The sequence below is a fragment of the Chlorocebus sabaeus genome, chromosome 3, assembly GCF_047675955.1.
Source record: "Chlorocebus sabaeus isolate Y175 chromosome 3, mChlSab1.0.hap1, whole genome shotgun sequence".
Classification (NCBI taxonomy): domain Eukaryota; kingdom Metazoa; phylum Chordata; class Mammalia; order Primates; family Cercopithecidae; genus Chlorocebus; species Chlorocebus sabaeus.
This window is the reverse complement of record NC_132906.1, coordinates 30,348,887-30,374,714: the sequence shown is the minus strand read 5'-3', so window position 1 is coordinate 30,374,714 and position 25,828 is coordinate 30,348,887. Positions and strand designations below refer to the sequence as shown.

General features: G+C 39.7%; 1 protein-coding gene across 1 annotated transcript in view; it reads left to right on the top strand.

Annotated features, from left to right (window-relative positions):
• NEK5 (NIMA related kinase 5) overlaps positions 1-25,828 on the top strand; it is a 90,353-nt gene that overhangs the window by 208 nt on the left and 64,317 nt on the right. Inside the window, exons 2-8 of the mRNA XM_007960468.3 lie at positions 23-161; positions 9,103-9,199; positions 15,811-15,908; positions 18,209-18,292; positions 18,376-18,446; positions 20,366-20,452; positions 24,214-24,268. Of these exons, the coding sequence (XP_007958659.2) occupies positions 45-161; positions 9,103-9,199; positions 15,811-15,908; positions 18,209-18,292; positions 18,376-18,446; positions 20,366-20,452; positions 24,214-24,268 (609 nt within the window). The 5' untranslated portion in view covers positions 23-44. The remainder of the gene's footprint in view (positions 1-22; positions 162-9,102; positions 9,200-15,810; positions 15,909-18,208; positions 18,293-18,375; positions 18,447-20,365; positions 20,453-24,213; positions 24,269-25,828) is intronic.

Genomic DNA, 25,828 nt, shown 5'->3' with positions numbered 1-25,828 from the left:
ATTTACATTACTCTAATTCCAGGAACCTCACCCCATTGGAGACCATGGATAAGTACGATGTGATTAAGGCCATCGGGCAAGGTGCCTTCGGGAAAGTATACTTAGCTAAAGGGAAATCAGATAGCAAGCACTGTGTCATAAAAGAGATCAATTTTGAAAAGGTAAAGTTAAGAAGTTCAAATATCTGTTAATTTTCAGTGGGATATTCAGCTGGCTTTTAATCCAATATAAAAAGGAAATTTTTATTTTTTATAATTACGAATTGTAAGCCATAATTGATTTTTGTTAATTCAACCTTCTAAGTCCATTGTTCAAACACAACCAATGATCTTGTTTTTAAAAAGAGGCTGGACACAGTGGCTCACCCCTATAATCCCAGCACTTTTGACGGCCAAGGTGGAAGGATTGTGTGAAGCCAGGAGTTCGAGATAGCCTGGGCAACATAGCAAGACCCTGTCCCTATAAAAAAAAATTTTTTTAATGAAAATAGAAAAGAAATAAGATCACATTTCTGTGGCTCCTATGGCCCTCCTTAGGGTGCCCTGAAAGGCCTTATGAGATGCCAGCCTCCTGTGTTACCCTGACTTTTCTCTGTGGTACAATTCCTCTCTCCTTATTCAGGTCCTCAACAAGGGGTTTTCTGCAAACATCCTAGCTAGTGTAGCTCCCCAGCCACAATCACACCTTATCACCTTATCACACCACCCTGGTTTCTGGTTTCTTTTTTGTTGTTTTTCTTTTCTTTTTTTTTTTTTTAGGCGGAATTTCGCTCTGTTACTTAGGCTAGAGTACAGGGGCATGATCTCAGCTCACTGCAACCTCCACCTCCAGGGTTCAAGCAATTCTCCCACCTCAGCCTCCCGAGTAGCTGGACTACAGGTGCATGCCACCACGCCTGGCTAATTTTTTGTATTTTTAGTAGAGATGGAGTTTCACCATGTTGCCCAGGCTGGTCTTGAACTCCTGAACTCAAGTGATCTGCCTGCCTCAGCCTCCCAAAGTGCTGGGATTACAGGCGTGAGCCTCTGCTCCTGGCCTGGCTTATTTTCTTACTAGCATAATGCTCTGTAATTACTTTGCTGTCTTAATTGTTCATTTGTTTATTGCTTGTCTTCCTCAGTATGCAGAACAGTTCCTGACACATAATAGATGCTAAACAAATTTATTGAGTGCACTGAATGAATAGAGGAAAACCATGTGTAATTGTTGGTCTGATGATTTTGGAAAATAAATATAGTTAATTAAAAATTAATCATTTTTGCTAAATCCACCTTAGTCAGTGTTTATGTCACCCTCTTTAGTGATATGTTCATTTCAAAATATATTGGGACAATAATGTCCATTGTTTGCTAGAATTAATTTTAAGGCAGGTCTTGTTGGTCAGCTTCTAGAGAATTTATAAATGAGAGTAGCATAAAAAGTTCCATACAAAGCGTGTGCAAAAGGGACTACCCAAGTTACACCATGTGAATATACTTAATGCCATTGAATTGTACACTTAAAAATTTGGTTAAAATGATATAAATTTTATTTTACCACAAAAAAATTGCAAGAAAACCTACCCAAACTTAAAACTTGAGAGTAGATAACTGGTTTCCAGGGATAATGATTTATTTCCCAGTATAGGTCTCTTTTGTGAATCCATGGCATATTCATAATAATGTCCTCTTATTCTAGTCTAGCTTCCTTCCATGACATTATTCTGCTCACTCTCTTTTGTTTATCTAACTGCTCTCCCTCAGGTTTATCTCTCTCTTCACCCTCTATATGTCCTCAACCATGTGTGCTTTTCTGACCTTCTCTTTCTGTCCATTGTCACCTAAACTGCCCCACTTCAGTGTTTACCACTAAGTAGATCACTCTTAAATCTCTGTCTCTATACCTGACATCGTTCAATACCCTAGTTCTGCATTTCTTCTGCCAGCTAGATAACTTCAGGTAATATCTGTGTTATTATTATTATTATTTTTTTTTTTTTTGAGACAGAGTCTCGCTCTGTCACCCAGGCTGGAGTGCAGTGGCCGGATCTCAGCTCACTGCAAGCTCCGCCTCCCAGGTTCATGCTATTCTCCGGCCTCAGCCTCCTGAGTAGCTGGGACTACAGGTGCCTGCCACCTTGCCCAGCTAGTTTTTTGTATTTCTTAGTAGAGACGGGATTTCACCGTGTTAGCCAGGATGGTCTCAATCTCCTGACCTCGTGATCCACCCGTCTCAGCCTCCCAAAATGCTGGGATTACAGGCGTGAGCCACCGTGCCCGGCCTGTGTTATTATTATTATTGTTATTATTTTTTTTTTTTTTATTTTTTGAGATGGAGTCTCGCTGTGTCACCCAGGCTGGAGTGCAGTGGTGCGATTTCGGCTCACTGCAAGCTCCACCTCCCAGGTTCACGCCATTCTCCTGCCTCAGCCTCCCGAGTAGCTGGGACTATAGGTGCTTGCCACCATGCCTGGCTAATTTTTTGTATTTTTAGTAGAGACGGGGTGTCACCGTGTTAGCCAGGATGGTCTTGATCTCCTGACCTCATGATCCACCTGCCTCAGCCTCCCAAAGTGCTGAGATTACAGGCGTGAGCCACCACGCCTGGCCAATATCTGTGTTATTAATCTATTGCTGTGTAACATATTATCCCAAACTTAGTGGCTTAAAGAATAAACATTTATTATCTTGGAGATCCTGTGCATCAAGAATTTAGGATGATGATCATTGAGACCACCTTGGAGGCTAGGTATCACAACTGTACCCAAAAACAAGTATTAATAGCAATTCTTCCTTGTTGTAAGCAGACTCACTCCACCTCCTATGTGCTGCGCTGTATTAATGTCATCAATGTCCTTATGGCTGCCAGCCTCAAAACCTTGGGATCATTTGTGAGCTTATTCCTTCTCCACATTCAATTCTTTGGTGAATACTGTAGACTCTTCCTCCTCCTTGAATTTGCTTCAGTCCTTTTGTCGAGGGCCTGGATCACTTGGATCCTTCAAGTGGCTCCAGCCCAATTTTAATAATGCTCCAGCCATGCCCCCAAACCTTCACTGGGACAGAGGCTGTAAAGGAAGAGCTGCCTAGGTTTGACTACATAAAAATAGAAAACGTTTGTATGTCAAAACAAACACTATAAATAAATTCAAAGAAAACTGAAAAGGTGTCAAAAATATTTGCAAGTATTGACTTAATGGTGTTAACCTTTTATTAAGTCAATAAAAAGATAAAATCCATATATGAAGTCATCATACAAAAATTTAAAACTCATTAGAAAACTAAGAAATTAGGAGTTTATTCAAAGCAAAACCCCACAGATAAAGTTAGAAAACAAACGTCCAACTGTAGGTAATTTGTTAAGTAATTTATAAAAAACTAGGTGGCTTTTAGAAATCATGTTGTAGGTAAAGCATTGACATGGGGAAAATTTCAATGTTTGCAATGTTGGAAAAAATAGTAAGCGTAGAATGATATAATCTTTGTAAAAATATATATATTCTCCATATATATGTATAGCTACAAATATGTTCATATATGTACAAAGAAAAAGAGACACAGATTGTTATTATTGAGGTAGAAAGTGGGGTTTGCCTGGTGCATTTTTTTTTTCTTCTTTTGAGACGGAGTCTCGCTCTGTCGCCCAGGCTGGAGTGCAGTGGCGCAATCTTGGCTCACTGTAAGATCTGCCTCCCGGGTTCGCACCATTCTCCTGCCTCAGCCTCCTGAGTAGCTGGGACTACAGGCACCTCCCATCACGTCTGGCTAATTTTCTGTATTTTTAGTAGAGACGGGGTTTCATTGTGTTAGCCAGGATGGTCTCGATTTCCTGACCTCGTGATCCGCCCATCTCAGCCTCCCAAAGTGCTGGGATTACAGGCAGGAGCCACTGCGCCTGGCCTGCCTTGTGCATTTTTTTTTTTCTTTCTTTCTTTCTTTTTTTTTTTTTTTGAGACAGAGTTTCATTCTGTTGCCCAGGCAGGAGTGCAGTGGCATCATCATAGCTCACTGTAACCTCGAACAAGCCATCCTCCTGCCTCAGCCTCCTGAGTAGCTAGGACTGCAAGCATGCGCCACCACACCCAGGTAATTTTGAATTTTTTTTAGAGACAGGATCTTGTTATGTTGCCCAGGCTGGCCTCAAGTGATCCTCCCGCTTTGGCCTCCCAAAGTGCTGGGATTACAGGTGTGAGCCACTGTGCCTGGTCTGCCTTGTGTTTTTATATTGTTTCACTCTTCAGAGAAGTTTTGAGACCCTCTCTGATTTGCTCCAAAATTACGGCTCCTATCACATACCCTACTTTTTTTTTTTCCCACTCCAGCCTCTGCATTTGCTTACGGGCTTGCTTCTCCTAAGGTCCTTGCCTGCTGATCTCCCAGCATCAGGATCCCACTTGTTCAAGGCTGAGTTCCACCATACCTCCAGAATCCTCCCACTTTAAAGAATTTCTCTTTCTCTGTAAACTTGCGTAACTTTTATTGGAACCTCTGTTATAGTACTGACTGCTTTCTTTCTGGGCGTGCTTTGGCTGTTTATTTTGTGCTTTCTCCTCCTTATTTAGCTGTAACATGTTCTGTGAGGACTGAGTCCATGTGAATTTCGTGCTGGTATTCCACACAGCACCTAAGAATAATGCTTGGTGCCAGGAGATATTCAATAACTTCTTATTGGATAGATGATTCACTGGACAGATGCTTTCCGGCCCTCTTGCTCTATTGCGAAGCTGGTATATACTTAGGAATTATAAAACCATTTTAATTCTATGTAAGGAGAAAATATTTGAGAGGTGAATCTCTATAAAAATGTACATTACTTCATTTCAGAGCATCTCTCCCATTCTTTAATATAATCAAAAATTGATTATAGTTTTGTAATAGAGCACCAATTTTTTCATCACTTTACTCATGAACTACCGTTGTCACCATGCCATGAATAGGTAGAATTTTACATTAGACCTCATTATTCTTGTTTTCCCATATCTCTTTATGTTGTCGAATTTACCTGTAACATCTGTGTCACAATATTAACATTTATTACTTCTTTCTTCCTATCTACTCTCATGTAGTTTTTCATTACTTCTCATCTAGAGAAATTTCTATTTCTTCTCTCTAATGCCTCTGTACTCCCTACACTAGACCCCAGAACTAAATTGCTTATTTTCTTACAGGTACCAAAAAGCTAGTATTTTCTGTTATCATCCTACCATTATCAAGCATGTTCTTTTCCTTCTGGGCTCAAATAGAAGTGTTTTATCTTTCCTCAATTATGAAAATAAAAATGTTCATTGTAGAAATTTTGAAAGGAACCAAAGGGGAAAATAAGACCATTTAGAGGAAAATAAAAATAGCATATAACCTCTTTCTTAATCACTATGAATATTTTGCTGAATTTCTCTCTAGACTATTTTCAATGTATAAATATATAAGTTATTAGAATGATTGGTGTCATGGTGGATATACTGTTTTTTTTTTTTTTTGAGACGGAGTCTAGCTCTGTCGCCCAGGCTAGAGTGCAGTGGCTCCAACTCGGCACACTGCAAGCTTCATCTCCTGGGTTCACGCCATTCTCCTGCCTCAGCCTCCCAAGTAGCTGGGACTACAGGCACCCACCACCACGCCCGGCTAATTTTTTGTATTTTTTAGTAGAGACAGGGTTTCACTGTGTTAGCCAGTATGGTCTCGATCTCCTGACCTCGTGATCCACCCGCCTCGGCCTCCCAAAGTGCTGGGATTACAGGCATGAGCCACCGCGCCCTGCCTATACTCTTTTTTTTTGAGACGGAGTCTCGCTTTGTTGCCCAGACTGGAGTGCAGTGGCGTAGTCTCAGCTCACTACAACTTCTGCCTCCCAGGTTCAAACAATTCTCCTTCCTCAGCCTCCTGAGTAGCTGGGACTACAGGCACATGCCACCGTGCCTAGCTAATTTTTGTATTTTTAGTAGAGACAGGGTTTCACTATGTTGGCCAGGCTGGTCTGGAACTCCTGACCTCGTGATCTGTCCGCCTCAGCCTTCCAAAGTGCTGGGATTACAGGTGTGAGCCACCTGTATACCCGGCCTGGATATACTCTTTTGTAACAGTTTTTTTTATTAGCAATATATTTTGAATATTTCCTCATCTCATTCAATATTTTTATATAATGTTGTCATATAATGATATTAAATGTTCACACTAATGATAAAGGGACTACCTGCAGGGTGTCCATTGTATGTCACACCATCGTGAGAGTTTTATTATATATATCAACTCAATCTTCACAACCACTCTGAAAGGTAGCTCTCATTACTCTCACTGTACAAGTGAAAGAGCTGAGGCTAAAGAGGTTAAGCAGTTAGCTTCAGGATGCACAGTACTCAGCGGATCCATCGAAGTCTTTCTCTGCTCTTTCCATGATAATATGTTGCCTACCCTTATTTTTAATGACTGCATAGCATTAAAGTGGTAGCAGGTTAAAAATAACATAATTTAGCTGGGCATGGTGCCTGTAGTCCCAGCTATTCTGGAGAATGAGTTGGGAGGATCCCTTGACCCCAGGAGTTAAAACCCAGCTTAGACAACATAGCAGAACTCTGTCTTAAAAAAAAAAAAAAAAAAAAAAACCCTAGCAAAACAACCCCTGTAATTTATTTAACTCTTTTTCTATTTTCAGATAATTAAATTGTTTGGTTGGTTTTTTGGCTACGATTCAATAATATTTAATATGTAAAGTGTAATTCATTTTTATTAAACAAAACTATGTATATATGCTTACCTATATGTGCATGAATTAAAAAGCTCTATTAACAACAGTTATCCCTAGGGAACATAGAATTAGGTCGGCGCAAAAGTAATTGCGTTTTTGCCATTAAGAGTAAAGTTACCACCTGTAGGCTTTCATCTGTGGGCTAGATGAGAAAGAAAGAGGGAAGTTTCACTTTTACCTTATTCATTTCTATTTGACTTAAAACAAGCATGCATTATTAGAGTAACTTAAAAACTAGCAATAAAACACTGTAACAAAGTCTTTTGTATGAGAACTCTTCTGTACACTTTTCTTATCTTCTTTGGATAAATTTCTAGAAGAATTAGTAAGTCAAAAAGAGGAACATTTCCCTCATGCCTGTAATCCCAGCACTTTGGGAGGCTGAGGCAGCTGGATCACTTGAGGACAGGAGTTCGAGACCAGCCTGGGTAACATGGTGAGACCCCCATCTCTACTAAAAATACAAAAAATTAGCCGGGCATGGTGGTACTTGCCTGTGGTCCCAGCTACTTAGGAGGCTGAGGTGGGAGGATCACTTGGGCTCAGTGGGCAGAGGCTGCAGTGAGCCAAGATCAGTGCAATGCCACTGCACTCCAGCTTGGGTGATAGAGCAATACTTTGTCTTAAAAACATTTTTTAAAAAAGGAACATTTCTTCATCAGGATACAGACACCCCCCAAAAATGAACATTTTAAAGATTCCTATTATATTGTAAAACTGTCTTCCCAGAAGGATTTTATGAATTTGTGTTCTTTTACCAGAAATAAATGAGTGTCCATTTTGCTACTTTGTGGTCAATAGTGGTTATTGACATTCTTTTCATCTTTGCCAATTTTGTACATGAAATACTATATTACATTTTAGTTTTTATTCCCCCTTTTTTTTTTTTGAGATGGAGTCTTACTCTGTCACCCAGGCTGGAGTACAGTGGCATGGTTTTAGCTTACTGCAGCCTCCACCTCCCAGGTTCAAGACATTCTCCTGCCTCAGCCTTCCAAGTAACTGGGACCACAGGTGTGTGCCACCACGCCTGACTACTTTTTTGTATTTTTAGTAGAGACAGGGTTTTGCCATGTTGGCCAGGCTGGTCTTGAACTCCTGGCCTCAAATGATCTGCGTGCCTTGGCTTCCCAAAGTGCTGGGATTACAGGCCTGAGCTACCACACGCCCAGCCAAATTTTGCTTTAGTTTTTATTCCTTTGATTACTGCATAAGATTGAATATTTTTTCTATCAGACATTTTTATTTCTCTTGTTTTTTTTGAGTTGACTATTCTTGTACTTTGCTATTTTTCTGTTGGGATGTTTGCCTTTTTAAAAATTATTTGCCATCAATTTTTATATTATTATAAATATATTTGTCATGTATGGTACCAATATTGTAACCTAACCTTTTGTTTGCCTTTTAATTTTGTTTATAATATTCTTTTGAATAAATAGTAGTTAGGACCTTTTTAAGTTGCTAAATCTATCCAGCTGATAGGAGTAATTCAGCTGTTTTTGTTTTGAAACGTCTATGTACTGACTATACAATTTAAATTGGGGCAGGAAACACTGAAGCTTAGAAGGATCCTTACTGAAGGATCCTTCAGCTGAGATGTAGGGAAGCTAGAATTGAGAATATTAATTTTTAAAAAATTCTTAAGTCTTATATGAGAATGAGAAATTTGGCCAATGTTGAAGACCTCTAATGGGTGGAGGCCCCATGGACATCAGAAAGGCGGGGCAGTCAGGGGCTAGAAGTCAGGGTAAAAATGACAAGTCAGCAAAGTATCAAGAGTGAGGAAGAAATGTAGAAATGAGGTGTGGCCACTGATACTGGCACCAAACCCCTTGGAAAGTATTGTCTATAGATGATAAGTAGAACAAGAAAATACACCCAAGTACTTCTAAAATGAAGTCATGCAAGACAATTTTTATTTGAAAATGAAAAATGTAGTCATCTTAATACAAAATTTTACTGGCCTGATTTCTGTGGCATATGACACATTTTCTTTTTTTACATTGCTTTTGTTTCTTCTCAGCAGTGATTGCTCCTGGAATGTTGTATTTTTATAAAGAATTCCTTTGCTACTGAAAGATAGATATTAAAATATGGCTCCATATGGCTAGATAATGAACACAGTACCACCAGTCCAACTTTTAATATAGCAAAACTTCACCAGAAATATTTATTTTCTTGATGATGATGGTCGACAAACCATTGATGTAATGTAGGGTACTCTGCTAATTCTAAAAATGTTTCCTGCCATTGAAAGATCGGTTTCAAAGTGACATTAAAAGCCAGTGAAATCCTAGAGAATTTGAGATGGAAATGAGCAGAAAGCATGTTCTTGAAACCAAGTTACCTTTATAGACTACTCTGTCTGTTAATGTAATTTAGATGCCCATACAAGAAAAAGAAGCTTCAAAGAAAGAAGTCATTCTTCTGGCAAAGATGAAACATCCCAACATTGTAGCCTTCTTCAATTCATTTCAAGGTTTGATTTTCTAATATTCTTTAACTATTTTTATAAAGTATAGGCATGTTGACATATGTAAAAAGATTTGTTTGTAAGGACTGTGTATAAATTAATTTTTGTAGATGGGTCATTTCCCCATTTACTTAAATTGCAGCTTGAGACCTCCTCACTATTTCCTCTCTAGTAAGTTTTTGTAGACAGCTTTCTTATGTTTTCTTGTTTTTCTGCCTCTCCTTAATTCTCACTCTCCCAAAAAATTAATAACTGGCTTATTAGCTTCTTTGCTCTAGTAACAACCCACAAATTTAAGTGACTTAGAATAATACACATCTATTTCTCCCTTACATTACATGCTAGCTGTGGTAGGCTGGGGTCTTGAGTCTGGGGCCCAGGCTGAAGGAGCAGCTCAGATAAGGAGCCAGCTGTTCTCATAAGCAAAACAAGAGAGGAAAACACAGAGCCCACCACACTATCGCTCTCCAAGTCCTGCTGGGATGTGTGTGTTTGTGTGTGTGTGTTGGGGGAGTACTCTGCTTACATGAGATCCCGCATATCCTTAGGCAACAGATGGGGCTGGTGTAATCCTCTTACAGAGAGCCAGCAAACAACCACACACCATAGCCTAGCACACTGCCATGTAGAGGGGAAGAACTTTAGGGGAGGAATTCCCTTCCTCTGTACACCTGAATACAATTCTGCCTCCACCCATCACTGTAGTCCAAAGGTAAAAAATAAATAGTAAATGAAGGAGCATCCGTCAGACAGCCTTCATTCACTGAACTGATACTTATTGAGTGCTTACTATATGCCAGGCATTGTTCTAGGTGTCAGGAATATAAGAGTGAACAAAGCAGATGAAAATTCCTGTTTTCATGAAATTTATATTCTAGTGGGAAGAGATAGACAATAAACAAATCTACAGTATGTCAGGTGTGTCTTAAGTTGTGACAGGGCTGTATGTGCTGACAGTTTTATGAGGGGTCATTCCCCAGCCCAGCCCCCAGCACTGGGCTGTTTTAAGAGTGATAAGTAGTTCATGGAGCAGAAGTGTTAACCTCAGTATCTTCAAGCATCATCAGTTGGGTTAAAGTCAGTCAATAAATAAATACAGCCACTGTGTCTCAAGCATGTGCACTGTGCAGGGCACTGTGTTCCTTCCTGATTAAAACCACTACATTCAAAGTACTTCTGTGCATATGGCCCTTCTTTGGCTTCTGGGTATTTAAAAGAGCTCTTGGGACTCTTCTGAGGTCTTCCTGGGAACAGAACAGTACACATGGTCTGGAATTGGGTTGCATGGAATAACTTTCAAGGAGAGCCACTGAATAAAGTGCCTTGCATTTGTGTTCATTGGCTACTGGTAATGCTGTAAGATGATCTTTCTCTTCTTTATTTTGTCTGAGGTTATTACTGTGACTCTCTGGCTAACTCCTGCTCATCCTCAGGCCTTTTCTGAACTCACAATTCAAATTACAGCTCCCTTTGGTTCTCTTCCACAGCAGTTGTACTTACATATGTCTATTTATATGATTATGAATTTGTTTCATATTTGTCGCCCTTTTCATAGTAAACTTAATGAATTTTGGGGCTCCATCTGTTTTGCTCACCACTTGATCCTTGGCATCTAGCACACATTGGCTGCTCAATACCTATTTACTGAATGAGCAAATGGACTGGACCATTTTTAGAGACTGGAGTATTTCCTTATACCATGTGAGAGTGATTTTTGAGGACAGTTTACCGCTGGAAGCTTTTGCAAAACTAGGGTCATTTTTACAGTATAAATAACCTCTGCTGTGTTTGTTGATACTGTAAGTTTACATTTTCTTCTGACTCTTTTTAAGTAGAGCACCCCTGTGTTTAGGAAAGCTACAGCTATTGTGATGCCTTTGAGTTTTCTTGGCAGATTGCTGGGACTTGAACTACTGAGCTTATCTAAAAGCCTCAGAGGGCCTTGTAGACTCTGTCTTTTAGAGAGTGTAGGTAAAGGCTTGCTTTCCTTCAAATGGCTTATCTCTGATCATAAGAACCATGGCTCTAGTGTTTGTCTATCGAAAATAGGATGTTTTCGGCCGGGCGCGGTTGCTCACGCCTGTAAACCCAGCACCCTGGGAGGCCCAGGCAGGCAGATCACCTGAGGTCAGGAGTTCAAGACCAGCCTGGCCGTGGTGAAACCCCGTCTCTACTGAAAATACAAAAAAAATTAGCTAGGTGTGCTGGTGCGCGCCTGTCATCCCAGCTGCTTGGGAGGCTGAGGTAGGAGAATCGTTTGAACCCGGGAGGCGAAGGTTGCAGTGAGCTGAGATTGTGCCACTGCACTCCAGCCTGGGCAACAAGAACGAAACTCTGTCTCAAAAAAAAGAAAATAGGATGTTTTTATTGGTTTGAAGCAACATAAGAGAAATAATGAGAATGTAGTGATATTTTCCTAAGACTAAATTAATTCCATGTGAATTCCATCAATAAACATTCATTAAGTGTCTGTTATATGCCAGGCATGTTCTAAGTCTTGGAGATATATCAGCAAACAAAATAGGCAAAAATTCTCATGCTGTTGTATTTGTTTTCTATTACTACATAGCAAATGAACACAAATTTAGTGGCTTAACAACAACACATATTTATTACCTCTTGATTTCTGTAGGTTAGAAGCCTGAGGTTGGCTTAGCTGGATTCTCTGCCCACAGTCTCAGTTGAAATCAAGGTATCAGCTGGGACTGTTATCTGTGGCTCATGGTCTTCTTCCAAGCTTATTTAGGTTGTTACAGATTTCATTTACTTGCAATTGGGGTAATTGGATCATGGCTCACTGCAGCCTTGAACTCCTGGCCTCAAGTGATCCTTCTGCCATGGCCTCCAAAAGTGCTGTGAGCACTGTGCCTGGCCAGAAAGAGCTCTTTTACATTTATTTAAACACAGAGTTTTATTTTATATTACTCTTACGCACACATAAAAAAGAAAATATGAGCAAACAAAGTTGGTTAAGGTATTCTAAAAATTATTTAGGCAGTGAAAACATTAAGCCTGCCAGGTCTACAGCAAGTGATTGGAAGATGCCAAGGTCTGTAAGAAACAATCTTGAATTTTTTTTTTTTTTTTTTGAGACAGAGTCTCATTCTGTTGCCCAGGCTGGAGGGCAGTGGTACCATTACAGCTCACTGCAGCCTTGACCTTCTGGGCTTAAGTGACCCTCCCACCTCAGTCTCCTGCGTACTGGGATTACAGGCATGCATCCCCACACCTGGCTAATTTTTATATTTTTTTTCTTTATAGAGCCAGGGTTTCGCCATGTTGCCCAGGCTGGTCTCAAACACCTGAGTTCAAGAAATCCACCTGCCTCAGCCTTGGCCTCCCGAAGTGCTGGGATTACAGGCGAGAGCCACTGTGCCAAGCCCTTGATTTTTTAAAAGTGCATTTTAGAATGAATTAGAATAATTGTTTAATAAATGTTGGAACTTGACAAAAAGGTTATTTAGTGCCCCCCAACTGTTTTGAAGCGTCAGTGATCCATGAACTTTACAGCAGATGGAAAATTTGAGAGCATAAATGATTTTTCCGGACACTTCCAATAAATATAAAATTAACAGTGGCTAATGGGGAAAATCCTTATTTTACAGTCAGATAATGCTAATTGACATTAAGTAGTTTCTTTTTTTTTGAAACGGAGTCTCACTCTATCACCCAGGCTGGAGTGCAATGGTGCGATCTTGGCTCACTGCACTTCCACCTCCAGGGTTCAAGCGATTCTCCTGCCTCAGTCTCCTGAGTAGCTGGGATTACAGGTGCCCGCCACCACACCTGGCTAATTTTTGTATTTTTAGTGGAGACGGGGTTTCACTATGTTGGCCAAGCTGGTCTCAAATTCCTGACCTCAGGTGATCCACCCACCTCGGCCTCCCAAAGTGCTGGGATTACAGGCATAAGCCACTGCACCCAGCCAGTAGTTTCTTTAAGATACCTCTGTCATGATGAATTTTGAGTCAGTCAGTTTCTTTCACCAAAAGCCAGTGAAAGGTTGAGTGAGTTGGAGGTTGGTGAAAAGGAAGTGAGATGAAATCCTTTCTCCTCTGTTTCATTGTTCTGATTCTTCCATAGTTTTGAAATTGCCATCCTTTCATTGCTGTGGCAGACTTGCTTCAATGATAAGAAACATCAATTCAGACATGCTGTGGCATGACTGAGCTTCAATGATAAGAAACATCAACTCTCCTAAAAGTAACACATTCCTGAAAATAGCCGATCTCTAGATATTAGGGCGTATCAGGAAGCATCTTCTCAGAACCCTTCCTGGATCTCCAGTTTGACTTGCAGGCACTTTCTCCTCACCCTTCAGCCTACAGTCTTCTTCACAGCACTTCTCACCCAATGCTGAGGGACTCCCCAACTAGACTTTGACTCTTTAACAGTAGAATGGATGGCTTATTTGTTTTTTATTCCTACACAGCATTCCTTGCTTTTGCATGTCCTCAATAGAAGTTTGTTAATAAATGAATGGATCTGTCTCTTAAAGAAGAGAGGTGGAAAAATTGAAATATGTGAAAGAAGATGCATGGTTTGTGAATTAGAAGCAACCAAGGGTAGACACTGCCAGGTTGCTGATATCCACAGTAAAGTTGGTTAGGGTAATTTAAAGAGTAGGAGAGCAAAAGATTTGGCAAGAGAGTTTGGCATTTAGTGGGGACTACAGGGGAAAATGTTATTAACAATTGCTTATAAGCCTGATTTTGGCGTGTATGTTTTGTGTTCCTTCAGGGTTTTTTTGTTTGTTTGTTTTTAATGAATCCACTCAACAGACATTTAAGCCCCTTTGACGTGCTAACTACTGTTTTAGATACAAAAGAATGAAGTGTAGACAAACAAGTGAGTAGAAATCCTTCTTTTCTAACAAGATCCCAGCTGGTAGTTGGTTGGCTAATTAAGAAAGCTGGTTAAAGCGGAAAATCATCTGTTTTAGTCTATTCTAGCAGCTATAAGTCTATTCCAGCAGCTATAACAAAATACCATAAACTGGGTGGCTTATAAACAGCAGAAATTTATTTCTCACAGTTCTGGAGGCTGAGAAGTGCAAGATCAGGGTGCAGGCAGATTCACTGTCTGCTGAGGGTTCACTTTCTGGTTCATAGATGGTTCACCTCATTGTGACTTCACATGGTGGAAGCGGAGAGGGTTCTCTCTTGGACAGCAGTCCATTCATGTGGGCTTCACCCTCATGACCTAGTCACCTTCCAAAAGCCCTATACCTCCTAATACCATCACCGTGGGGGCTAGAATATCCTAGCAGTTATGCAAACATATTTTAACATAAGAAGACATAGTCATCCTTTGAGTGGAAATGGCCAGAAAAAAAAAAAGAAAAAAATTTTAAGGAAATTACCAACATCTGTCAAAGGATAGTTTCTTTTCTTTAATATGGAGCCAGTGTTTGTGGATAATCTGTCCACAATCCTTTAGAAATTTTCTAGTTATATTTCATTCATTTCATTCAACGTTTAGGTCAATGATTATTTATTTATTTATTTATTAAACTCACTTTTACTGAGTCCTCTAAAATATTCAGGATAGCTTTTGGAGAAATAATCACATCTTTCATTTTCTATCCATATTTCATCAGTTTATGTAATAAAGACAAGAATAACTCACTACAGTTCAAGAAAATTCAGCACTATAGTTGGTAGATTATGAGTCCACTGACTATAGTTCTGAATTTTCTTTCTTACGTAAGCTATACATCTTATTTAGAACTTTTAGTTTCTTTTCTTTAATGTGGAGCAAGAATTTGTGGATAGTCTGTACACAATCCTTTTAGAAGTCTTCCAGTTATATTTCGTTCATCCCATCAACGTTTAGGTCAATGGCTATTTTTTTAAAAACTACTCACTTTTACTGAGTCCTCCAAAATATTCAGCATAGCTTTTGGAAAATAATCACATCTTTTATTTTCTATTCATATTTCATCAGTTTCTGTTATAAAGACAAGAATAAATGGCATAAACATATTTGGGAAGAAACACAATGATCTTGGTAAGATTCAGTTCAACTGGTAGGAGCAGAGGTACTTGGACATACTAGAGAGCCTAGTAGTAACTAGTGGTAACCTTGATGGGACAATAGCAACGGAGAGTGTGCTGTAATCTAGTGAGTGCTTTAGGCAGAGGTCAGTTATAAGAGTTTCTATTGTATTCAACAACGTAGATGAATAAGTGCCGTATAAATATGGCTTTATGCGCAAATTCAAGGAGGGGCTATTAATTCTTCCTGGAGTGTTAGGAAAGAGTCACAGCTGCTATTTTTACAGCAGATTTCTAATCTCTCAAAGGAATGTATTAATAAAAATAGCCAACATTTCTTAAACTCTCATTATCTACAGGCATTATTCTAAGCATCTGACATGGATTAACTCATTTAATCTTTCCAATAATCCGAAGAAGAAATTTCTATAATATTATTTCCATTTTACAGATGAAGTGATGAGGCACAGAGAAGTTAAAGTGACTTGCCCAGAGTCACAGAGCTAAGAAATATAAATGGTATAGTGGAATTAGAACCCAGTCCATTTTGATTCCACAGCCAGAACATGACTGATAAATAACTGAAATCCTTCCAGCACCAAATGATTCCTTTTCTTACAGAGAACGGCAGGCTGTTTATTGTAATGGAATATTGTGATGGAGGGGATCTCATGAAAAGGATCAATAGACAACGGGGTGTGTTATTTAGTGAAGATCAGGTAAAAACTTCTAATTTGCTTTTTAATTTTATGTATGTGTGGTGGGGAGAGAATTAAATTTATAATGTCATAAGTAGGAGACTATGTTGATATAAAGCATGTGTTTTGGTAGAGAAATTCAAACCATAAAATAGTGGATCAATATTCTTGGTAGATTCAGTCCAGAACAAGTTTGCAATTGAACTTAAACTGAATTGTTTTTTAGAGAGTGAGATTTTCTTGAGAAAAGATAGTCTGTTTGGACAATCTCATGTAGGATGCCTCTGAGATAAATCTTCATGGCTAAAAAAAAATCTGAATGTGAGTGTTCCTTAGCCATTTAACATGTGACATGTTTATAACTTCACTCTTTTCTTTTTTTTTTTTTTTTTTTTTGAGACGGAGTCTGGCTCTGTCGCCCAGGCTGGAGTGCAGTGGCCACATCTCAGCTCACTGCAAGCTCCGCCTTCCCCGTTCACGCCATTCTCCTGCCTCAGCCTCCCGAGTAGCTGGGACTACAGACGCCCGCCACCTCGCCCGGCTAGTTTTTTGTATTTTTCAGTAGAGACGGGGTTTCACTGCGTTAGCCAGGATGGTCTCGATCTCCTGACCTCGTGATCCGCCCGTCTCGGCCTCCCAAAGTGCTGGGATTACAGGCTTGAGCCACCGCGCCCGGCCACTGTTTTCTCTTTTACCATTTGGTGCTCTGTTTTAAAGTAGATATCCCACTTTGCTAGGGAGGATAGAAGCTTCTCTTGGCAATGCCTATTTAGTTTCATTGGTTATTAAGAGGGGGAGATAAAAGATGAAGAATAATGATCTCTCCCACTTTCTCTTTGCACAAATGTATTTCTCTTCTATACTCCAAGCCTCCTTGGAACCCTCTTGGGAGTGGTACTCATGAAGGAGACAGGTTTGTGTGTGTGGAGAGGAATCTGAATTAGCGCCCATATGATTGATGGTAAGGCCATTGCCTCAGGAAGCACACAGGCAAGGCCCACCATTTTTCCTTTGGCCATTTGTTTCTTTGTTCTATTTTAGCATTTAAGAGCCTCATGCCCATATGATTTCCTCCTAAAGTTTAATATTTTGAATATATGAAGGATTAAAGAATCAATATCTCTAACTTCTGTAAGACTAATCGGGCCGGGCGCGGTGGCTCAAGTCTGTAATCCCAGCACTTTGGGAGGCCGAGACGGGCAGATCACGAGGTCAGGAGATCGAGACCATCCTGGCTAACACGGTGAAACCCCGTCTCTACTAAAAAATACAAAAAACTAGCCGGGCGAGGTGGCGGGCACCTGTAGTCCCAGCTACTCGGGAGGCTGAGGCAGGAGAATGGCATGAACCCAGGAGGCGGAGTTTGCAGTGAGCTGAGATGTGGCCACTGCACTCCAGCCTGGGCGACAGAGCGAGACTCCGTCTCAAAAAAAAAAAAATTAATCAAGCATTCTTTGTATGCTCATTTATATTATATATTAAATTCCATATTCATAGAAACTCTTTTTTCTTATTTAGGTATTATTTTGCCACATTTTATAAAAATGCTTCTCTTGACAAAATTTTGAGTTACATTTCTTTTTGTTGGGAATGAACTAAAATTACAACTGAATATTATAATGTCTGGAATATGGCTTTATTCCTATTATTTTCCTCTTTCTGTATAATTTGGCAGACAAAGAACCAGTGAATTTTAGAATAGTTTATATAAATCTCTGTAGGCATAGAACACATTTTCAGAAAGAGGCTCATGGTCAACAAAGATAAAATAAAATCATGACTTAGAAATAAAATTAAACTTTAAAAGTAAAGTATTTGTTGGTTTTATATTAGATATATTGATATTTTATTACAATTCCTAACAACCTCACAGATCCCCCATTTCTTCCTCTTTCTCTCCCCACCCTTGACACCCTCCTTCCACCGTAAAGGAAGAACCAATGGCTCCCAGGTTATTAGGAAACAGGGCTACTTGTGTACTGTTTATGATGCAGTTAGCACCCCAGGGTTAAGTAAGGAAAAAAGAAAATTATGAACGCATGTGTCTTTCCCTTGCCCCTACTTATCTTTTTCTGCATGTGGAATTCATTTGATACCAGTGATATTTGGATTACTTTTCTGTGCCTCCATTGTTTTAGTTGTAAAATGAAAATAATAATATGATAAAGTATACCTATTAACTTCATTTCTATAAATACACATACACTATATGTGTGTGTGTGTGTGTGGATAATTTCTTTCTTTCTTTTTGCATGTTACCATGAAGACATTTCAGTGACTACCAGGCTATTCAGTGCCTTTGTTTTGTGTTCTCTCTATAGATCCTCGGATGGTTTGTACAGATTTCTCTAGGACTAAAACATATTCATGACAGGAAGATATTACACAGGGACATAAAAGCTCAGGTAACAGCTCAGAGAGAAGACTAAGACAGAATTGATCTTTTCTTGAAGTATCTCAAACAACATGACATTTTCTCCATTTATAGAACATTTTTCTTAGCAAGAATGGAATGGTTGCAAAGCTTGGGGACTTTGGTATAGCAAGAGTCCTGAATAAGTAAGTACTTTGAAAATAATTTTTCTTTCTATTCAAAATAGCCCAAATATGTATTTTTAGGTATCATGGATTAAGAAGATATTAAAATATTGGTTGTCTAAATAATTTAAGTAGCTTTATGTAAATGCATTAAATCAGATGGTACTTTGAGATTAAAATTCTCAAGATAAATTGTGGTGTAATAGAATGATGTTGCTAATGTTCTGTAGTGTAATTCCAGTTTATCAAATATGGATGTGACTGTAATATGCATAAAGCTAGAGAGAATTTAGTGAAATAGGCAGGTTTACACTTCTTAATGAAAAAAGTCAAACTCTGTAAAATATTTGAAGAGATTTATTCTGAGCCAAATACGAGTGACCAAAGGCCCGTGCCTGTGACATAGCCCTCAGGAGATCCTAAGAACATGTACCCAAAGTGGCTGGTCTACAGCTTGGTTTTGCACATTTTAGGGAGACACAAGACACCAATAGGATGTACATGGGTTTGGTCCAGAAAAGCAGGACAACTCAAAGCTGGGAGGCGTGGGAGGGAGCTTCCAGGTCATAGGTGGATTAAAAACTTTTCTGATTGGCAGTTGGTTGAAAGAGTCTATCTAAAGACCTGGAATTAATGGAAGGGAGTGTCTGGGTTAAGGTAAGGGGTTGTGGAAATGAAGGATTTTATTATGCAGATAAAATCTCCAAGTAGCAGGCCTCGGAGAGAATAGATTGTAAATGTTTCTTATCAGATTTAAAAAGACTCTTAGTTAATTTTTTCCGGGATCAGGAAAAAGACTTGGAAAAAGAAGGGAATTTTCTTCAGAATGTAGAGTTTCCCCACAAGAGATACCTTTGCAGGACTATTTCAATATATGGACAAAGAAACATGATGTAGGGTAAAATATTTTGATTTCTTTCAGGCCTGCTGTCTGTCATGTGATGTTATACTAGAGTCAGGCTGGACTTTGGTATCTTATTGCTACAAGAAGTCTGCTTTGTCAGTCTTAGGGTCTGTTTTAGTGTTAATGCCAGTCAGCTGTGCCTGAATTCCAAAGGGGAGGAGGAAATAATGAGGCATGTCCAACCCTGCTCCCCATCATGGCCTGAACCGGTTTTTCACGTTAACTTTGGAATGTCCTTGGCCAAAGGGAGGGTTTATGAGTTGGTTGGGGGGCTCAGAATTTTATTTTTGGTTTACACACTTTCTAGCAGATTAAATTGGTGCACCTGTTTGGAAGACAATTTGGTGGCAATATATATCAAGAGATTTTTTAATATTCTATTTCTGAGAATTTGTTCCAAGGGAATAGTTTGAAATTTGGAATAATGTAAATGCCTAAATAATTGGGAAATGGTTAAATTTAATGAAGCTTGGCCTGACCATGTACCTGAATATATAATAAACATTTATGGTTTTGAAGACTTCTTGATAACTTTGTTATACTACGTAAAGAAAATGGAATTCTGAATTTTAAATACATTGTGATCACAGTTACATGAAAAATATGTGTGGAAAAAAGACAGGAAGGAAATATATCAGAATTTTAACAATAGTTGTTTTAGGTGCTAAGATTCTGGGTAACTTTTTTCTCCCTTATTCATTTTTGTATTTTCCAAGTTTTAAATCATGAAGTTGCAATTTGATAATCTCTACATCTGAGAGATTTTTATAACATGACAATTTCATCTCTTTGTGGAGTCTTTAAGCCATAAAAAATATATTTTAATGTGTAAATTTTGGGGAAGTGAATTGTAAGTTTAAAAATCAGCTGATTTAGTTACTCTATCAACATACAGTGTTTTGCTTTCTTCTAACACATGTATGCATCAAATCTTGTGTTATCCATTTTCACATTTTTTCTTGCATGTCCGTGTCTTAAGACTTTTCTTACTCCAATAAAAATTCATGCTGATTTATTATTTAATATAATTTACTAGTTCCATGGAACTTGCTCGAACTTGTATTGGAACACCTTACTACCTGTCCCCAGAGATCTGTCAGAATAAACCCTACAACAATAAAACGTAAGTTGCTGACTCTTAGTTTGAAAGTGTCAGTAAAATCCAATGGATGACACTGAATGAAGATTCCAGAAACTGAAATTCAAATCTCTTCTTTCTTTCTCATGGTACTTTTGTAATTTCATTTTCTTCATGTGTGAAATTGTTCCCGGACCAAACAGGGTTGGGCTGCTATTTCTCATGGTCCAATAACGAGATGCAGATGAACTGGGGAGGAAGAGAGTTTTTATTTCTGTAACTGGTACAGGGAGAAGGCCTGGAAATTATCGCCAGACCAACTCAAAATTACAAAGTTTTTCAGAGCTTATACACCTTCTAAGCTATATGTCTATGTGTAAGTGTGCATTCATTTAAAGACATAGTGATTAACTCCTTTTAATCTGTAACTAAGGTCTGAGTCCTGAAGACTTTCTTCTAGAGCCTCAGTAAGCTTACTTAATCTAAATGGGTCTAGGTGCTGGGGTGATTACCCTTATTTTGTCTCCTGCTAAATCATGGAGGTTTAGGCAGTTCTTTCAGACCTCCAATAAACTTGTTTGTGGAGGCCTGGGGAGTTTCTTCAGACCCCCAATAAAACTTGTTTAATCTTAAATGGCTCCTGTTAAGAATTCCTTTGTTATTCTGCCATGCTTTAAGGCCCAGGAAAGGCCTAGACAAAACTCTTGATGGGCTTTTTTACATTACAGCCTTTGTATAAGGGCACTGGCTTTTTTTTTTTTTTTTTTTTTTTTTGAGACAGTGTCTTGCTCTTGTCACCCAGGCTAGAGTGCAATGGCATGATCTCGGCTCACTACAACCTCCGCCTCCCAGGTTCAAGCAATTCTCCTGCCTCAGCCTCCTGAGTATCTGGGATTACAGGCGCCTGCCACCATGCCTGGCTAAAGTTTTGTATTTTTAGTAGAGACGGGATTTCACCATGTCCAGGCTGGTCTCAAACTCCTGACTTTGTGATCTGCCCGCGTCAGCCTCCCAAAGTGTTGAGGTGTGAGCCACTGTGCCTGGCCGGGCAGTGGCTTTTTTAGCTTTTAATATTTAACTTCACCACTCAGTCAGTATAGAAACAGCTATGATGGAGGCCTGCGTTAGTAAGACATGGCCTGCCACACAATGGAGATCCCAGTGACTATCTCTGAGCAGTGTTACCTGAAGGTTTCGAACTTGTTTAGAAGAAAGCCATTTCTCTTCATTTAAAGATACAAGTGGTATAAAAAATAACATTGCAAATTGCAGTCACTATGACGTCCATTTTTGTATTACATGTTCATACCTTTGAAGCACTGTTTAGTCTATTGCAAGAAAAGATTGAAGAGGATGAAGTAGAAGACAGTGTGGTCTGGTGACCGCTCACTGGATTAGAAGCTACGAATCCTAGTCTTGGCTAACTTGACCAAGTCAGTTGACCTCTGTGGGCCTCAGGTTCCTAACTCATAACAATGAAAGTATCAACTAGGTAATCTTCAAGATGTCTTCCAGCTTTAAAACCCAGTTAGTTTTTATGTATGTGATATCAGAGTCTGATTCTCAGCAGTAATTTTTTTTTTCTTTTTTTTTTTGAGATGGAGTCTGGCTCTGTCATCCAGGTTGGAGGGCAGTGGTGTGATCTCAGCTGACTGCAACCTCTGCCTCCCAGGTTCAAGCAATTCTCTTGCCTCAGCCTCCCAAGTACCTGGAACTGCAGGCATGCGCCACCATGCCCCGCTAATATTTTGTATTTTTAGTAGAAACGGGGTTTCACCATATTGGCCAGGCTGGTCTTGAATTCCTGACCTCAGGTGATCTGCCTGCCTCAGCCTCTCAAAGTGCTGGGATTACAGGTGTGAGCCACTCCACCTGGCGCTCAGCAGTAATGTTAACGTATACTACAAGAAAAGGTGAAGAGGAGCTTTTGCTTCCTATAAGGAGAAGGAAAAAACTCATTTTTCAAAGCTGGCTGCCATTGAACAAGTTGGCGATAAAGAAGACTGAGTTCCCTTTGGAAGTTTGTGTAGGAAAAATGCCCGAGAGATACTTGGCTATTGGACTTTGAAGGAGATAAATGGAAGGCAAAGTTCAGATGGTAGAGATTTACAAAAAGAATAGTAAGAATTTCTCTGCCTAATAAAATAACAGGGATTTTTTTTTTTTTCTTTTTTGAGACATCCCCTGGCACCAAGGAGTTTGGCCTCAAGTTAGTTGTGCAGGAATGCAGGTAGGGTGTGTTGGACAGAAAGTAGGCTGTTCAGAGCAGGGCATGCCACAGACAGCCTTGGGTCAGCTGTGTTGTTTTGTTTCCTTGTACTGCTTTTCAAGAATTTGAATCAACATTTAAATACTGATGGATGTGGTGGCTCATGCCTATAATCCCAGCACTGGTAGGCTGAGGGTGATGATCGCTTGAGTCCAGGGGTTCAAGACCAACCTGGACAACATTGTGGGACCCTGTAACTACATAAAAAAAAAATTAAATATTGAAAGACTTTAAAATATGCATAGTTGGTGCCTCTGAAAATTGGAAGATATTAGCAATAATCAGGTGGGTAGCCGCTGGCTCCATTAGAGGACTGGTTCACCACAGTCCTCACTATGCAGAGTGGTCTCAGGCCTGCACCTGGCCCCACCTGACCCCCAGGTGGCTGCAGTACTGGCCTGAGCCCTGGGGGCATATGAATTCTCTACCCTGGCTACAGAGGGTGCTCTGGGAACAGAAGAGAAGTTTGGGTCTGTGGAAGCACTAGTAAAGACAAAAGTCTGTGTAATGTGAAATGGTCAGTGAATTTCTAGAAGGTCTAGAAAGTTCATGTTTGTTTCTTGGGTCAGGTGCAGGTGGCCCACACCTGTAATCCCAGGACTTTGGGAGGCCAAGGGGGGAGTATTGCTTGAGCTCAAGAGTTTGAGACCAGCCTGAGCAACATGGTGAAACCTTGTTTCTGAAAAAAAAAAAAAAAAAAAAAAAAAAATCTTTAAAAAACCCCACAAATTTGTTTCCCACCAATCTTACTGTCTGTTGTACTTACCATCTTTTGTACTCAAACCCTTAGTATAAGTCTATCTTTCTCTCCTTCTGTCTGAAAAACACACACACACACACACACACACACTCTCTCACGCACACACAAAGTGTTGCTGCTAGAGGAGCCATTTACCTCACTCCTCACTTTAATGATTCCTTCTTGCTTTGACTCCTTGACTTCTCATTATACATTTTTTGATCTTTTAGATTTAATTGTGCTTTTTGTTCTATAAAATAACTCCTCAATTAAACCAATCACATATAAATATTTATGAAGTACTAAATCTGTAAAGAACAAAGCTCATGATATATATTTTAAATATATTTTTTAATGTTTATTGAGAATCAGATACTATGTTTATCACATAATATAACTTTGATTCTGTCAAAAGCCTTGAGTAGGATATATCTTTCAAAATCAACCAAATATTACCTTTTGAGTCAAAACAAATCCATGTTTGAGTTCTGCCTGCCTCCTCCAAATTGCTCAACATTTCATCATACATACACTGTTTTTGAGCAGGAAGCTGAATTAAATATTAAACCACCAGCTTGTAGCAAAGTTTGTGTGCCTTTCTTCGACTAGAAATCTGACAAACTACAAATGATTTTCATTTATCTTCTAATAATTGATGATATACCTGAAAGCATTTGTAAAAACTGATCAACTTATATAAAATTGTAAAGTGACACAAATTTAAGGCACTGTAAGGATAAAAGCTTTTATTAAGAATTATGGATATTTTCTTGGCATGTAAACTCTTATCTTCTTTAGGGATATTTGGTCTCTTGGCTGTGTCTTATATGAGCTCTGCACACTCAAACATCCTGTAAGTATGCTCATTGTCAGACTAGTCTTGAGTTATTGGAATTGTAGAAAAGAAGTTAACTTATAGGAGAAAAAGGTTAATGTTTGGTTTTATTAGATTGTTAAAAATTATATGGATGAGCTACTTAAAATAATGATAGATGACATGGAAAGGTGTCCAAACAATATTATAAAGTAAAAAGTCCAAGTTGGAGACTAGTATGTGTAGCATATTTCCATTAAAAATAAATTATGTGGGCTTGGCATGGTGGCTCATGCCTGTAATCCCAGCACTTTGGGAATCTGAGGCGGGTAGATCACTTGAGGTCAGGAGTTGGAGACCAGCCTGGCCAACATGATGGTAACACCCTGTATCTACTAAAAATACAAAAATTAGCCAGGCATGGTGGCATGTGCCTGTAGCCCCAGCTAGTTGGGAGGCTGAGGCACGAGAATTGCTTGAACCCCGGAGGTGGAGGCTTCAATCAGCTGAGATCGCGCCATTGCTCTCCAGCCTGGGTGACAGCGAGACTCCATCTCAAAAGAATAAAAAATAAATAAATAGTGCCGGGCGCAGTGGCTCACACCTGTAATCCCAGCACTTTGGGAGGCCGAGGCGGATGGATCACAAGGTCAGGAGATCGAGACCATCCTGGCTAACACAGTGAAACCCTGTCTCTACTAAAAATATTAAAAAAAAAGTTGGGCGTGGTGGCGGGCGCCTGTAGTCCCAGCTACTTGGGAGGCTGAGGCAGGAAAATGGTGTGAACCCAGGACGTGGAGCTTGCAGTGAGCTGAGATCGCGCCACTGCATTCCAGCCTGGGTGACAGAGCGAGACTCTGTCTCAAAAAAAAAAAAAAAAAAAGTAAAAATAAATAATTAAATAAATAGTGTATGAATAGATACGTTCAGCAAAAGAAAAATGTATATGGGCAAAGTTCATAGGAAACCAGGCACAAGTGTTTAAGAGTCTTTTCCCAGAGGTCACATGGGATGTGCCAAATCCTCCAGCATTGTTACCCACGTCACCTGTGAAATGCGACCTATAAGAAAGCTCATTGGATATACCCAGTGCCCAGGATTTTTACTGGGAACTGGTCACATAGGTACCCTCTACCTGGCATATGCCAAACTTCCAGACTCCTGGAAAGAAAGCAGGTGTTCAGCATAAACCATATTGTTCACATAAATAGCTGAGGCAAAGAGAGCCACTCTTTTTTTTTTGAGACGGAGTCTCGCTCTGTCGCCCAGGCTGGAGTGCAGTGGCGCGATCTCGGCTCACTGCAAGCTCCGCCTCCCGGGTTCACGCCATTCTCCTGCCTCAGCCTCCCGAGTAGCTGGGACTACAGGCGCCCGCCACTGCGCCCGGCTAATTTTTTTCTATTTTTTAGTAGAGACGGGGTTTCACCATGGTCTCGATCTCCTGACCTTGTGATCCGCCCGCCTCGGCCTCCCAAAGTGCTGGGATTACAGGCGTGAGCCACCGCGCCCGGCAAGAGAGCCACTCTTAACATTCAGGGAATGGTGGGAATTCTTCTGAAATCTTAGTTTCCAGACACCAGCCATGGGCCAACATTGTAA